Source organism: Otolemur garnettii, unplaced genomic scaffold (assembly GCF_000181295.1).
Source record: "Otolemur garnettii isolate 467f Iridium unplaced genomic scaffold, OtoGar3 scaffold00010, whole genome shotgun sequence".
In the NCBI taxonomy this organism is placed as follows: Eukaryota; Metazoa; Chordata; class Mammalia; order Primates; family Galagidae; genus Otolemur; species Otolemur garnettii.
The window spans coordinates 29,931,706-29,949,385 of NW_003852405.1; the positions used below are offsets into that span (position 1 = coordinate 29,931,706).

Below are 17,680 nucleotides of genomic sequence, written 5' to 3' on the forward strand. Positions count from 1 at the left end.
TGTAAAATTGGTTTCATTATCCATCATTCTGCTTCAAGTTGCGGTTTCCAAAACCCCCTTAAGGACACTACGTAAGGCTTAGAACTTGCTTGGTCTTTAGGGACATAAGTTTTAGGCAGAGTTCTACTCCCAAACGATCTTTTGAAGCAAGTAGAACGTAAGTTTCAGGCAGAGTTCTACTCGCAAATGATCTTTTGAAGCAAGTAGGTGCAGGCATTTTATAGTAAAAAGAAAAATGCAGAGAGAGTTCTAGACCAAACAGATAAAGTCAGTAGGGGATCGAATGGTATCAATTCAAACACTTTGAAAGAACTGAAGTAATACTAAGATTATGTGTAACTTCTGGGTTTCCACATTAGAGTTACCTGTGAAGCCTTCTAAAAATGCTGATTCCCGTGACCCAGGCTGGCCTCTACATCTGCAGTTCTCTAAGTAGTTCTTCAAGTAGATGTCAGGACCAAAAGCATCAACATTACCCGGGAAGGTGTTGTAGGAGCAAACTCTTGAAACTGACCTCAGGTCTGCTGAATCTGAAGCTCTGGGGCTGGGCCCAGCAATGACTATTTTACCAAATCCTTCATGTTAAAGGGATGTATGTTAAGATTTAAAAATCATTTCTCTAAATTACACCTTCCAGGCACTCAAGCATGCTTATAGAAGGAATCTGTTCAGTCAAGGTTGGGATGAATCATCATAATTTATTACCTGCCAACCACGAGTTTAGTGACGGGATGACAAGTGCTATACAAGTTCCTTCCTGTGAGGACCCATAGACAGGCGTATTAGGGAACCTCACTTCTGTGGTCTTTTCACTTCATTTGACCAACATCACTTTACTTGCATCACATGGCCCTTGTACATATCCTCTGGTTCCTCCCAGATTACCTTCTGCATGTCACACACATTCAGTAACAGAAATAGGACTCTACCACACCAAAGTTCCTCCTGTCATTGGATCATGGCATGCTGCGGTGCTTTCCACAAAGTAAAATGTAAACGGAGGAGTCTCAGGGAGGAATAATTAACATAATCATGGAAACACACTCGTACCCTTGTGAGTTCAGACTAAGATGTGCAGTTAGCACATCTAGAAGATCGTAAATGGTATGAATTAGATAAACATGGATTTGTCTGGCCAATGCCAGAATACTATACAGTGGTAACAATGCAGAGACGCTTGAAAGAAGAAATCTTTAAAATAAGCAAAAACAAGGACTGCCTTGTCCAGTGAACAAGAAACACAGGTAATTCCAGTAGGCAGAACTGTCCTTGAGGGTAAGTGGTGGTGGTGGTATTAAATGAATTCACTGAGAGGCAATAATGCCTCATGGGTATAGACTTTAGATCAGATTGCTTCTGTTCTTCTATCTAAGAGAAACATGATTGTCTGAAAATTAAGTAGTCTATCTGTGCCTCAGTATCCTCATTTATAAAATGGGAAAACTGTACCTACCACATAGCATTGGTGTAAAAAACAACTCAACACACATTAGCCCCATGGTTATTATCATATCTGCTTTGTATCTCCTATTGCATCTGACCCAACGGCAAGTATTTGTTAACTTAATTTGAAAGATATTCTTTAAAGTATTAGAAATGTTACAACGTCTATAGAAAAGTGAAAGGAAACACAGACATACAAGGGAGTATGTATGTCCTTACTTGGCAGTGAGGCTAAACATAATTTTTTTCATTGGCTTTGGTTAATAAAAAAAGTTCTAAATGATGGTGAAATGATGAATATCAAATGGACAATGATGACTATCAAAGCTATCACCAGCAGTTACAAGAAGTTAATATTTGAACTGAGCTCGAGAAATAAAATAGCATTTTAAGATTCTTTAAAAACAGAAAGGATCTTGCTAAGCACCTATTCCAAATATAAGAATATGTGTTGTTGTATCCCTGTGAGTCTCGGTACAAATACTTCCACACATTGAGACCTGGCTATTTGGCAAGAATGTGCATTCCAATTTTGAACAATGACAATGCCCAGAAAACGATCACATATATTGAACTTAAATCTATCTCTGAGCCTTCCAATAGCTGCTCCTGATTCCTGTGATTTTATGAAAAGCAAATCTTGCTGAGCGCCCTTCCTCACCAGGCATGCCATAACGGAGGAGAATCACATCCCTCGATGTATCTGATCTCCATCACTCTGTTAGGGTTGAAATAAATACTCTATGGAAATTCACATCTCTAAAAATATTGGATGTGCTTCCTCCTCAATGGAAGCACCACTACTGGTGTGAAGGAAAGGGAAATAAGGACTCAAGACACAAAGAGGGCCAGACCTTTCAGGAGCTTATGGTTATAGACAGGGTGACAGCTGTGCCCCCAAGAAACAGCCATGTGTGGTTACAGATGCTCTGGTAGAAACAGAGCAACACTAGGAACTAAAATAAAGTCCACCAAGGAGGGGGCGGTTGGGAAAGACCTAGAGTGAGACTTCACCAGGTAAATGAAGGAAAAAGCAGGCATTTGAAAATTCAGAAAGGTTTAAAGTAGGTGTACGGTATAGTTCAGAATTCACAGTGATTCAGATGGCCAAGTCTTGAGCACTGGGGATGCAAGGAGGTGGGCAGACCCCAGAGTCTGTAAACCGCATGGTCTTAAGGACTACACACGGATCGATCCACAGCACAGACGCTAACCTTTTAATCAACTTACCCACTACTCAAGGAATGCCATTAGCCCCGAAACACTTAGCACAACCTGCATGTGGTGAAAGCCCGACTCATCCTGGCCTTATTTCTTTCCAAGGAAGTGGTATCGACTTTGCTCTTCAGAAGGCAACTTAGAGCGCAATGAAGTTAAGTACCTTACCTCAGTCTGAACACTGTGGGATGAGTACAGGAAAATCGATCGCACAATTTGCAGAGTCCTAACTTTTCTAAATGTTTCTGCGTCCCTTGCAAGAATTAGAAGATGTGAAAAGAAATGACTGGGTAAAGAAAGTACCACACACCTTCAGTGAAGAGGAATTACTGAGATGCAGATGCTGGTTGTTGAAGAGCCTTCTAGCAGGTTCAGCTCCCACAGGACATCTGAGCCAAGTGCCCTGTTTCCCCCTGGGGATCCCCACCATCATTAACCCGGGTAAGCTCCATTAAAAACTCGGAGTCGGTGGGAGATACCCTGCCCACACTAATACACTGCCACAGAATTAACTGTAGGTAAAGAAAACGATAAGTTTCCTTAACTTAACTGTAAGTACCAGGAAATTTATACCACTAAAGACTTTAACAAATCTGAGCTGATTTAATAGCCCTGATTTGCCATGAAACAAAATCCTCATGTTCCAATCAATCTTCCAGGAAACTTCACGAATGCACACTTGAGAGAGAAAAGGTCATGAGATATTCTAGGCAGGTCTCTAGATTAAGTTACCATTCTTTTTGGTAAATAAATGTTTACATTTACATTAATATTTATTTCTCATAAAAGGTGTCTTCATAGTTTTTTAAACAAAGGCCCACCTGAGACACAAGCTCGTCAGATCAAACCCTACCCTGACCAGCTGGTGGAGAAAGTGCAGAGATGGAACATTCTCGTGGGAGGCCCGTTATTGGAGTGGGAATCTGCAAGTAATTGGTGAAAGGAAGGATTGGGCAGGTGAGGAACTGATAGCTGCCTAGCCAGTATTGAAACAGATAAGTTGCACCCCACTTAGGAAATGATATGTTTGTGCACAAGAAGTAATGCGTATGAAGTAACCCTTTGAGCAGGAAAGGAGAACAGACTTTCTATTCAATCATTCTTGGAGAGGTGAAGGATTAAGGAGGCCTCTGGATGGCTGCACATCCAGCGAGTGGCTGCAAACAGGAGCACTTTGGGGATAGCCCTCGGGGCACTGGTTTGCCTGATTAATTTTCCATTAAAGATAGCATAATCTCCTCAAAAACCATAGAAAACATCTACTTCTTTCTTAGCCCTTTTCCCCACTTCTTATTAGCAATTACTTTTTCCTTAAGACATCAAAGTATGCAGTTGTTCATTCCCCTCCAGTGGTCGGGTGGCACCGCCCAGCCACTGGGTGACTCAACATTCCACGGGCATCTTAACAGGGTCTCATTCAAAAAATGGGCCAGTGGTCTCACATCATTATTACACACCCATATATGCTAGATCCCCATTCCACCTTCTTCTGTGCTTTTTCCCCATCCTATGTAGCAGCGGCTAGAACCCTAACTACATTTTCCAGACTCTCTTGACACTAGGATCTCAAACACCATTTAGACTCTTCCAATGAAATACATTCCTGCAAGATCCAAAATGCAGAAGACGATGGGGTCAGTCTTCCTCTAGCAATGGTGGCTGACAGGTGGCTTCTGGAAATTGTGAGATTTTGCAGCATTTTCACGGACAAGACACTGACATACATGACACAGACAGTCCATGACACTCCCAGCAACCTCCTGCATTTATCCGACCTTGAATAAGCTCCTTACCTTCTCCAGCTCTTGGATTACTCCTTTATGGGAAGCAGGATAATAATGGCACCTGTTGCACAGTGTTGCCCAGTGTTGCCTTGAAGCCTAAGTGAGTATCTGGCAAGAAGATGTTAGCTATTACTGCTGCTGCATAAAAACCACTCAGAAAATGAATGCCTGGCACAGAGAATAAGGCTCAGCTAAGATAATGATAACTTGAGACCACAGGTAGCAAAGGAACAAACTTGATATCAGAAGATAAAGGAACAGCTGTGTGGCACTTAACAAATTACTCAACCTCTCTGTGCTTCATTTGTTCATTGTTTTCATTTGAAAATGGAGAATATAACCAAGGCCACAGGATGATTTACTAAATGAGATGATGAGTCCACAAACTTTGTGAAGTGCACAAGTGTATATACGAGTGTATGTAATGATTAGTCACCATAAAAAATGCCAGAAGCATTCACAGGAAAGAGCCACGTCTGCTGAGTAGGGGAATCAGTCAAACCGCCAGGGAGGGAGGCCTTTGTGATGGGTTTAAGGACCGGTAGACTTTCTATATGTAAAGGCGGCTCATAGAAACCTGCAAGTTTGAACTAAGGCCTGAAGGCGAGAGATGGAAGGGGCCAATACAGAGTGCATTATTATGTATCTAACATCTTTTTCTAGCAGTTACACTCCAGGGAAGCTTTGAGAAACAGTCAAGAGAAGGACCCCTAAGTGGCATCCCCTAATTGGCTTTCTACACAGTTAACATCGCTTACAGAGAAAAATGGTCCTGGGGGCAAGATACATTGAAAAGAGAAGGCTGGTGTGCACGATTATATAGTCTACAGAATTCAGGAGGCATTCTTCTCCGTTAAAGGCCCCAAGAGAAAACAAAGCCTGGTACCGGGAGAGTAATGTCAGGGTGGCTCAGATGAGGAATATTGTTCTGGTGCCATGATTATTCCTTGTTTTTGTCAGCATAAGGATTTTTGACACAGGCACAGCACTCAACTAAGAGATGAACGCCCTTGTGTTAGGAGACTCCATTCCCAACCTTCAGTAGGGATAATATTATAACAACAGGCTGAGCGTGGGTTATTTAATGAAAAGGAGAATTATAATGATCATGCTGGTTTGGGGAAGCAAGTAAGCACACTGACTGCAGACCTATGCACTAAAAAAATAAATAAATAAATTCTGGAGATGCTGAGGGCAATTGGAGTCAGTTCATATTCATGTGGCTCCCACGGATATCAAAGATGAATCTGCCTCTTTGAAGTAGATGTTCCAGAAAGAAACACAAGGGCTATTTGGCACATAGCTCAGCACCTAAAACTTTATCTCATTTTTATCCTCAGTGGATTGCTGAAGGAAGATGTCGATTCCCACCTAATTTAAAATCAAGAGCATTTATTATAACCCACTAGTTCTTTAATTTGGGAAAGTCACCGAGGACAGAAAGGGCTATTCTGAACACATGGTGCCCGAACGTGGTATTGTCAGGAATACAGACAGGGTTAAGAAGCCTGGTGCAGCCAGGGATGAAACACAGCTACCAACCACACTGCTTTGGAAAGGGGCTTCAGTAACTCATAAAACAGTGGGATTGATTTTGAAAAATGGAGGGAGAGAAATATGAGGTCAATTCGTCAGCAAGTTAGCAAAAAATCGTGCTGTTGTGCTTGTTACTCCTATCAGTACGACAGAGTAGAAAGTCTGTTTCTACTTCACTTTTGTATCAGCCCAGACGTGGACAGCAACAAGATAATCGGCTTAACAGGAGCCCACTTGAGAAAGTAAAAATCTCAACTCCTCCACACGTCATCTGTGGAGTTCCGCAATTCAACAAAAGCAATCAGGATTAGATCAAATATGAGGCGATTCGATCCCAAGCTAGGTCGGGCCAGTCTAGAAAATCCTGTGTCAGCACTTTGGACACCCCTTAGCTGCACTTGATCATGTGAGTAAAGCCTGCGGCTCTGGAGTCAGGCTCAAAACTCATCCCTGACACTGTGGATGACTTTAGCAAGTTGTTAAAACCCATCCTAGCCCCAATTTCTCATCTTTAGTATGGGGTGGAAATTTTACATAACCCAAAAAGTATTTGTAAGAAATTTTCAAATTCTAACAATTCTTTAAAAAGTATTATACAGTGTGTGATGATTAATTTCATGTGTCAACTGCACCGAGCCATAATGTCCAGGTACTCGGCCAAATTTTATTCTGGAGGCTCCGTGAAGTTGTTTTCTTTTACTGGGTAAGAGTCATATTTAAATTGGTAACCTTGGAGTAAATCCGATTACCCTCCATAACATGGGTTAGCCCGGTACAATTTTTTGAAGGTTTTAAAGGAGGAAAGACTGATCTTCCTGAACAACAACAAAATTCTGCCAGCTGATGCCTTTGGACTCAAGCTGCAAATCTTCCTCAATCTCCAGCCTGCAGGACTACCCAGACAATTTCATGAACAAATTAGCTCAGAATCAAATGTGTGCTCTCTCCCCATACACACACACACACACACACACACACACGCACGCACGCACACGTATGCATGTATACATGTACTTATGTACACACATACACATCCTATCGGTTCTTTTACTCTGTAAAACCCTAACACATATAGTATGACAAAAGACATATTAGTTGCAAAGATGGTTCAAAATAAGGACGGACCATCCTGATAAATTTCAAGATAAAAATAACACTGTCATTTCCGTGGATGTCCCCAGGAAGCCACACCTTGGGCTTTCTTGCTTACCTCTCTGTACATTCCTTCTTAGCTTCTGTCACCTGAAGCTTTTCCTCCTTCCTGTTAAGCACTAAATAATTCCTGGCATTAAATAATGTTTTCAGCTTTATCCAGCAATACCCCAGTGTGAGAGCAGGAGAGTTGTAAGATTATTTTAGATTACCATGTACTCCATATATTGCCAATGCAGAACTCTTAATTTTCTTTTCTTTTTTTCTATTTTTGTTTTTGAAGACAAGGTCTCACTTTGTTCCCCAGGCTAGGGTGCAGTGGAATGATCATAGCTCAGTGAAACTTCAAACTCCTGGGCTCAAGTGATCTGTCTGCTTCGGCCTCTTAGGTAGCTGGGACTACAGACAGGTGCCACCACACCCAGCTAGTTTTTCTATTTTTGTAGAGACAGGGTCTTACTCTCACTCAGGCTGGTCTTGACCTCCTACATTCAAGCAATCCTCTCACCTGGGCCTCCCAAAGTGCTAGGATTACAGAACGGAGCCACAGCGTCCTGCTTTCTTTTCCTTTGATATCAATAATCAGCTTATTAAATAGTTGGCAAATGCTTATCATTTAACTCAATTAACCCAATATAACATTTCCTAAGCTTGAGAGAGGGTAGCATTTCGTATAAAAGCTATATAGTTACTTTATGAAATAAACTATTCTGCAACGAGTATTTTTCTTTTGTGAGTAAGCTTTTGTCAGGCTACTTTGAAAAGTGAGAAATCACAATTTGATGCCATCTACTTAGTGACAAATTATCTTCCTAACATTGAATACAATTTTTTCATTGAAACTACTTGAATATTCACTATCCTTAGCAGAAGTGGAATGACTCTCTTATGTAAGATGGTTACTCAGACTTTGTAATTACAGGCTACAATGTCAATGCCACCTAAGTGGTATTGTTCTGGGATTCTTGTAACTCAGTCCACCTTGTTTTCTTCCTTGTGAACCTCAATTTTAACACTCTTTTAAACTGGGGTTCACTGCTGGTCCTTAACACATTGTCAGGAACAGAAAAAACATGTATTATTAAGAAATATTTGGTGACTGCCTAATATTCATGGCTAAATCTAACTGCCATTTGTTGAAGGCTAGTCTCTCCACCAGGCTATCAGTTTGAGAAAAGTCAAAGAGAAACTTTGAAATCAGGACGCTAGTTCTATCACGTTTTTCAACCCTCAAGTTGAGGTCTTTGTGACAGGCGTGCTGTTTTGTTTTCCTTTGCTTGTCACAAATGAGGTAATTTGATATTTGAATTTCTAATAGGCTCCTTTCAAATGTGTTAACATGACAGTTGGCAAATGGGCATTTTCCTACCTAAGGTTCTGTAATGAATAAAATTCCCTTATATCTTCCTGGGAAACCAATTACTACATTAAAAACTATGATAATAATGGATTTTTCATCATTAAAAAATGGGATTTGTGAAGCAAAAATCAATCTATTTTGACTGCTGATGCCTCCCAGCGATGGGGAAAATTTCACCTGACAATTAGAATAAAACTACATGAATTATCGGTAGCGTAAGACCAGATTATTCAGTTAATCGCTTTTGTCCAGACATTTTCTGGCTTTATGACCTTGAAAAACTGTGACCTTCATTTTCCACACTTACAAGGATAAGCTACTTTACTGAGCAGTATTTTCCCGAGCAGAAAGACAGCAGACACCTGAGCAGGCGAGCTCTCACGCTCCGCCCACCAGCGGGTTTGAGAGTAAACAGCCCCTCTCATACTCCAGGCAGGGCTTCATTGAAAAATGAGGTGCTAATGTTTGGTGGTGACGGCTGTAAAATAACTGTTAGGCATCAGCCAGGACTTTTTTGGTTGCAAGTGACAAAAACACAGTTCAAACCAGCAAAAGACAAAGGAGAGATTTATCGGCTTATATACACAAACCATGGTGGAAGAGGGGGGCGGCTTCAGGAATGGCTGCACTCAGGACCTTATGTCGGCCCTGCAACTTTTCCTGCTTCTCTCTCGGTGCCTGGGGCTCATTCTCCCCAGGGACCGGGCACTGACATCCAGAGAGTCCTCGCAGCTCAAGAGCTCCACCAAAGAAACAAGGGTGTTTCTCACCAGTGTCAGCCAGAAAAACAAAAAAAAATCTGGGAAGGCTTCAAAACGGCTCATCTTTACCTGGTGTCAACCTCTCACCAGTTGCTCCAGGTGCCAATCACTAGACTGGCTTTTTGGCTCACCCTTGTGGTGGGAAGAAAAGGGCCCCCTGCTCCAATGAACAGGAGATGGAGGGAGACTGAGGGAGACATGGCATACGCCTACCTGGGTACTTACACACACACATACACACACAGGATGGATATACCATGTAATAGAGGATGCATACATTCAATGCATGTTTATATTTAGGAAAATAGAAATTTCAAACATGTGTGCATGTATACATCGCACGCATGCCTGCATTCCTGTGTATTTATACGCACTTGTTCATGAATAAATGTATATAGCACATGTATGCCTATATTACTGTCTTGCAAACATGAGTGCTGTTTTTTCCTTTCCATGAATCCCATTCACATTACTAGGTCATAGTTGCTCAAAAAATGCATTTCTTTTTTCATCTATACCCCATAGTAAATTTAATTCTGGCCTGATTGGCTTGTGTGTTACCCCCATCCTCACGTGTCTGATTTCCTTCTCTGGATCACACAGGCCTACGGCAGAAAGGAGCCCCTTGGGAATAGGGCAGTGTTCATGTCAGAGAGACACTGAAGGAGGTGTGATGAGAAGTCTTCCTCTAAATAGTCTGCAGGGCAGAAGGAGCCAGGTAAGAGCACTCCAAGACCAGGTGACCAGCCAAGTAAAACGAAGAGTTACAAAATCAGAACTGAAGGCAATGGTTGCAAAGAATGGTAAGAAATAGACCCATGAAAGGTGAAGCAATGGTGATTACCAACACAGACATTAGGAGTTTGCGATGACTCCTGCTGCAGTACCCTTGGCCTACCAGGAGTGGTAGGGGCTGGAGGAAGGTGCAGTGTATATGCACAACTTTCACTCTTTCTCAACTTTACTTTCTCTTCTCCCTCCGTCCTAGCCAATTCCGTCTCCAAAGCACAAGTCTCACTTCTCCTACAAAAGCTTCCTACAATTATTTCAACACCAGCAATGTCTTTCCCTCTCATTTGGTGCTCAGTCATGGACTGCCTTGAGATATGGCCATTGATTGAAAGTTGCTAGTTCACAATCAGACAGAAAGATAATCATCTCTCCTCCACCAAGCTACGAATGTATGCCCTCATACTTGAGAAAAACAATAAATTATCTTTAAAATGATTCATCCAATATGCACATGTCAAACGAGTGAGCTTTATTATATGTTAATTTAGTTGTTTCCTTTTCTATAACAATTTAGTCAAAAATTCTTTTGCTTCATGATTACACAAATGGAAATGTTCAGATTCTAATTAACAATTAAATTGATCAGTTTTAAACTTTTGGAACATACATTTGCATATAATTTCTCTCAATAGACTGGAGGAAAACCCACACCCTCTATTCCCAAATATGGAAAACCTATTCATGCTAGCTTTAGTTACATGTGTACATTTATTTGAGTGTATGGTATGCTTTTATTGCCAAGAAAGTCAGCTCTGTTCCTTAATTGTTGCTATAACCACAATTTGGGAGATTCTATTGCAACATCAATATGTTATGCACATCTTTAATTATGCAAGGGCGGCCTGTCACAGCAACTGATCCTAAATATTCTTATGTAGTCTACTTGAGGCTTTGCAATGCTGCCATTTTTTTAAAGAGGCATACTTGGGCCTCATTAAATTGTTGAGCAAATTACGATGCAGCACTACACTTGATTCCTATGTCTGGAAATCCTGAGCTTCTCTACTTAGCCTGTCTTTAGGCACATTCTCCTCCTGTGAAAGGACATTCTTCTCCAAACACTGAGAGTCCCCTGTATCCCTAGCCTGACATGAGGTCAGTCTTATCAGAGCTGAGCTTACCTGTCACCCCCACTGATCACCAGAAAGATCTGGCCTTGGGGTCCTGCTGAACACCAGAGCTTATGTTCTTACCTAGCAGTCAATGCAAATAAGCTGCAGGTTGCTTGCTCTGAGCAATGTCTTCACACCAGGTCATGCAACAAAAAAGACAGTACCATGATGATGTCCATGCATGGTAGGAAACTGCAATTTGGATTTAGCCTATAGTTCATTTTCTTCTCTTTCCCCAAATCTGCCATGATCTCAACAGGAAAAAAAACACAATTGCCTTGAACCACGCCCTGAGGTACATTCATGCTTTACTCCTTCCCTATCTGCTACAATTAATAATTTTAAATGAATAGTTAAATTTTGTGTTAAGGATTCGTAAGATTTTGCCAAGCACAGATATGTTTCTTTGGGTTTTTTGCAAACACACATGAGTAGCATATGCTTTTTATCACGTCCAAGGTCAGTTATTAATACGGTACCTCTGCCATGATGCTACAGGTGGGGTCTCCATGTTCAGTCCTGATAAAATGTGTGGGTGCATCCCTGGCACAGTAGTGATATGGCAGAGGAGCATAAGATCTGTCACAAAATCTAAATTGCCCCTGGTGCAAGCTTCAGTTTGACACCACCTTGTGGTGGCTGTCAGCTCCAACATTAAGTGTTGAGGAATTTGGGGTTCTGTGGGCAGCGCAGACTTTCAGAATTTCAGCACTCACCCTGGCACTCATTTTGCTTCCCTGCTCTCAACACTTTTGCTCCCCCAAAGGAAAGAACCTGAACTTGCCCTGCGTGAGACTGGAAGGAGGGACTGGGTCAAAAGTGGGACCCATCACCAACCACATTATATTTAGATTATCATGACAACAGTGGCAGGGGTATTTTAGTCCCTTCAATCACGTCCTCTACCATCATTGCCACAGTTTTCGCAACATATTCCTTATCATGGGCCTGGACCAGGAAAAAAACACTCAAACAACTTGAAATACAAACAAGGTCACGTGTTTATCTTTCCTGTATGGCTTCTACTTTTGCTGTTTGTATTTATTTGGAGAACATCTTATTTGACAACCAGAAGAGTTGATAAAATGAAGTGGACCTTGAACTAGATGTGATGCTTCAGGACAGGCTGCCACAGATTCACGAGACAGCATCTATTCCCAGCTGGGCTGGTCCAAAGGGACCAGAACTCATCCAGCTTTTAAAGATAACCAAACAATCAGATTTTGCTCCTAAGCAAAGCTCCCTTTCACATTGTCAACTGGATTTTTGACTTAATTCTGCTGCCTCCTACCTTGCTTTTAGACAGTAGGGAAAAGACTTTTTTTTCCACAAATATTTTAGCTCATAAAATCTATGTCTAGTTACGGCAACATCTGACGCAGCTGGACCACTGGCCAATAAAACCATCATCAACAATAATCCCATTTGCAGATGCTCTAGATCTGGGAATCATTGCTGGCATGCCTGCATGCGTTAAAAACAATACTAGGAAGTGCAGTAGTTTGCAGAAAACATATACATTTTAGGAGAAAACATTTCTGGGAAAATCTTGAGGACCAAGATCTTGAAGCAAGTAGATCAACTTTGTGATCACCTGACTCAGTCCAGCCAAGGCTATTGCACCTGCTCAGACTTAGAATAGAATAATGTGGACAGAGGGAGAAATGTGTGCCTCCCTGCAAAGCATGGTTTGAGGGTCACTATTTAAACTATCTGCCCCAGAAAATTGGATCCACCACCTATCCTTTTAGCTATATTATTTGTCTCTTAAAGGCTTTCTCATCCTATCTCTCATCTAACAAAACCACCTCTGAGGAGGACTGTTCCAATGGCCATTATTGAACTGATGAACAATCATTTATGAGCAAGAATGGGGCACAGATGTGGGGCTTGGAGTAGGACTGCCAGAGTAAAGGATGAAATCAATGATGAAGAGAGTGGTAGAAAGTCACCAAATTTTATTTTCTTCCCATGTTAGCCCAGAATTGCTTGAGTTTGGGAGAAAATGTCATTCTCTTTGACAATTCTAATGCTATCATAGTTACCAACATCCAAGCAAATTTTCTTCTCTATACTTGCATTCATGGTACAATATGGAGTCTCTCTTTCTCTCATGCATAGACCAGAACTAAAAAAACAGTTGCCTATATATCTATTAATGTTCACATAAAGTAAAATGGCCTACTTCAAACATTCGTAGTTTGGTTTAGATGTTACAGCTAATGTCCCTTTGCTTCCTTTTAGCTGTTTCCTGCTGCTAAACTGGGAAAAATGCTTTTTGTGATTCTTGACCCATAGTAAGTGGTAAACAAGTATCCTTCCTGGGCTTAGAATCTATTTTTAATATTTAAAATGACCCAAAGAAAGTCTCCAAACATAAATATATACTTAATAATTAGAATTGTGAACACCTGTGTGACCTCCAATGGGATTAAGAGCATATTTAATGGGATTAATTAGCATGTTATGGAATTCCCAGAAACACACCTGATCATATTCTGCACACTGGTCTCAGAGGTGATTTCTTTTCCCACTTCTAAAGTGATCATTTCCTTGCTTTCTTTTCTGCTTTTCCGTTTTACCCCACACGTCCCTCGTCCCTACGCAAAATCATTTATTGTGCCCCTTCTTGTGACCTATAATGGAATCACCCTGCATAAGCTCCCATATCCTGTATGTTGTCACATACGTGTGTACAGCTGCAGTTTCCTCCTGTCATGTCCGTGTGGTATTTCAGTGCAAACAGCACAATCTTAATCCATTCGCCCAGGGATCAATAACTGTGTATATTGTAGCTTTTGGTTGTTGGGAACAATATGGCCACATGTGCTGTCCAGGCCTCCTGGAACACAAGTTCCCGGGCATCTCCAGTGTGGGTATCAATGACTAGAATTGCTGGGGCTATCAGTGTACAGATCTTTGACTTTACTAGATAAAACAATGAAGCTGTTTCCTCCCTGCCCAAAATGGTTATTTTAATATACATTTCCATTACTAGTATATAAGAGGGTCTATTATTCCATATCCTCGTCAACAACTTGGTATTGTCAGACAATTTTTTGCCAATCTGGTATTTTGTATATGATAATACTTCCTTGTGCTTTTAACATTTTTTTCATCGTGGCTTTGATTTATAAAACCCTGATTACTAATGAGATTGAGAACCCTTTCACATGTTTAATTCCCTAAGTCCAGATTCTTTAAAATTTAAATATAAATCCTAGGAGTCCACGCTACAGTGTTGTGGTGTTACCTACATCATTGTCTGCTGGTTAAGTACAAAGAAAGCAAAAGTAACACCTTCATATAGCAACTTGAAGCTGGGCATCTCATGCACCTTGCCCTCTTTAACCTCGTAATAATTTTGCTAGGTTGATGTAGTTATCCTTATTTTTCAAATAAGGAAATTGAGGCTCAGAGGTTATAAAATTTACTTAGAAGTAAACACACTGCTTTGAAAGTCAGTGTCAGAACTGAGACTTAAACCGTACCTGTCTACCTCCAAAGCCTAAAGTCTTTCCCCAAAACCATGTTTTTCTCCTCTAAAATTACCTCTTCAGGAACAAAATAATACTCAATATCCTTTAATAAAGTCACTTATTAAAAATGATATCAAAATCATTTCAGAGGTGGCCTGGTTAACATGACTAATGAAACAGCTGCTCCCTAGGCCACGTTTTCCTTTCAAAACTCCAAAATCCAACTCATTAATATTTAAACAAATGAAAGGGTCTTTGCTATCTGGCAGGATTTCCCTCATGAGAGTAGTTTGTGAGACGCTTTAGCCACATGCTTTATTTTCAGCCTGTGACAGGCACTTGTGAAATGATTAACTCCATGCGGTCAAGTGACAGACTATCAAATGACAGCCAGAAATCAAAGTAAGAAAAGACAAGAGGGAGATAAACTCTTCTCCAAGAGATAGGTTTTTATATAAGTAATCAATTTATTAGCACATTGAATAAATTCAAGCAATACTTTTAAAAAATTAACTTAAAACCAATTAAAGGATAAACATCAAACAAGGCTCCTAAGAATTTATATTTTATTAATGGTGCCTTTTTTCCCCCAACTATAAAAGTCTCATCAAAAGCCTATAAATCCTGCAGATACAGAAACAATTTTCAAAGAGTCAAATTAACCAGAAGCAATGACTCAGATACGATATTGTCTATGAAACGGGATGGACAAAGCCAGCTTTTAACATCCTTCCCAGAATGCTGAGAATAACTCACAGCACAGGAGGGTTATTCCACCCATGGCCCTGCTCTCTAGTCTTTTTGCAAAATGACCTTTCCATGAGCTCTGATCCAAAACTCCGTCCAATGATGTCTGTGGACACACGACTAGCCTTTGTCACGAACAACTTCAGACAAGCTTCAAGTTCAGAATATGCATCTTTGCATATCAACCTCCCACTCATCCCACTCCATAAAAATAGAGAAAACAATTGTATTAACCACTTTCATATACTTTACATATTTTGTGAGGTTATTTTTTATTTTGCTTTATGAGACAAATGCTTTCTTGCAAATATGCTAACATACTGTTCACTTTCTAGCCACCAATATACCTTTGTCCTCTCCTGTACTACCAATTGGCTATAAAGATTTAAAGGTTCAGTGATTATGGGATTTAAATGATTTTAACCCCTTTAAATTTGAAAACTCTTTAAATCCTATTATCTCTGCAGCCACCACAAATTTTAAAATCGGCTTGGCCTTTTCTAGCTCCAGGTCTAAGGATTACAGAGTTTTAAAGAGTATAAATGCTTTTCTAAAGTCCTATAAAGAGTTCTCCCCAACCAGCTGACCTATAGGAAATAAAGCCAGCCAGTTCTCCAGCTGGTGGCTGCTGATCAGAGTTTCTAAATGGAAAGATGTATGTTATTCCACACCCCACCAGGAAAACAGGAAATGGCTCCCTTGACTTCCTGTGAAGCCAGTGAATCAGATTGGATGTAGGAAGGGTGGCAGATTTCAGATATTTATAAACAACTAAGAATCAGAAAACAGAAATTATGTTCAGGGAGCCAAAGAAGCTCTCCAGGGCAGAGAGAGAGACAAACTTCAGTGAGTTGGAAGCCATCTTGCTCCTGCAGAAAAGCCATTACCATGGATACCCTCAACATCCCGGATCCCCCTCTGCGGTCTTACCTCTTGTGTCCTCACGTTTATGTATCCATAGTGAGTTCGGAGGGGCCGCCTGTACGAGTAAGAGAAGGGTATCCACTTCGTGCCAGGTTGTCCAAAGCAGTTCAGCAGCAATGGGAAGTTGACCTCATTTACAAGGCGCACGACCAGCAGGAGGAGGAACGCTGCTAGGAAGCTCACTGCGAGAGCAGACTTTCTCTACAGAACGTTAAAATAAAAGAAAGAAAAAGAAGAAGAATGGATGAACAACCTTCCACTTCCATTATTCCTCTCTGTTTTCTTTCATAGCGTTTGAAGGATTCTGTTATGTATGATGTTTCACTTGAAGACAACCAATAATTCTTTGGTGACCAGTTTTCCTGAGTGCGCTGGGCCCCTCACAGCAAGGACAGAGGCTTCTTGTACCCTTCCCTTCCATCTCCACCCCTCCCTACCTCCCTATATTCCACGCAAACTCCTCTTCAGTTTGCAAAACCCAAACCAATCCTTTCCAATTATAGAATGGCCTTCCCAGCTGCACGGTTTTCCTTCCACTGCCGTCCTTTCACCTCCAGCCTGCCCACCCTAACAGAGGTCAAGTCTTGTCATTCTCAGACCTTACTCTGAAGCCACTTCTATTATACTTTTTTACTGTGTAATTATTTATGTGGCTTTTCCTCCATGTAACTATGAGCTCCTGGAGAACTGGAATGCACTGTGTCATCCAGTCTCTGTATCCCGGGTTCTTAACACAGTACCTTACATACTCTAGGCACGCAAAAAACACTTGTGTGAAAAGAGCCAATAAACAAATGAAAGGATGGGTGGATTTTTCACATTCTTCTAGACATGGCCTCATTACCATCCATTCTTCTGTTTCTGGATCTGGCACCCTCTACAAGCAGGGAACTTTGCCTGTGCTAACATATCTAAAAGTAAGATCCCAACAGCTAACAGAAGAGGAGCAGGAAACATGACACCAAATGGCATAAGAACATTCTCTTAACTATGCTGCCGCGGAACCAAAGCATCTGATGGGGTAGGAGAAAGCAGAACTGCGTTTGAGATTGAGCTTGATAAGAGCATGAGTTTTAGTGGGTAGGGATGTGTGACCAGAGCTTTCTAGGCAGAGGGAACAGAGCAGAGAGAAAGAATGGGGTTATGAGTAGCCACAGAGCAGTTGGTCTTACTGAACACAAAGGAGAGAACAGAAACAGGAGTAACTACATGTTGAACTCCTCAGCTATGACGCTAATACCTCTGTACGGAGTTTGCTCAGAGATGGAATGCCAAAGGAGGTGTTTACAAATAAGTTTTATTTTGTTAAGGGACAGCTATAAGTCATGTGAAACATCATATTTAAGATGCTTCAGAGCAGGAGAGAGGAAAG

The 17,680-nt window shown here is 41.0% G+C and overlaps 1 protein-coding gene across 2 annotated transcripts in view; it reads right to left on the minus strand.

The window, feature by feature from the left end:
• Positions 1–17,680, minus strand: part of ST6GALNAC3 (ST6 N-acetylgalactosaminide alpha-2,6-sialyltransferase 3) — a 488,690-nt gene that overhangs the window by 254,274 nt on the left and 216,736 nt on the right. The window contains exon 2 of one of the 2 annotated variants that reach the window (XM_023509807.1): positions 16,315–16,509. The exons of the other annotated variant lie outside the window; for it this stretch is intronic. Coding sequence (XP_023365575.1) covers positions 16,315–16,509 — 195 coding nt within the window. The remainder of the gene's footprint in view (positions 1–16,314; positions 16,510–17,680) is intronic. 2 annotated transcript variants of the gene reach the window in all.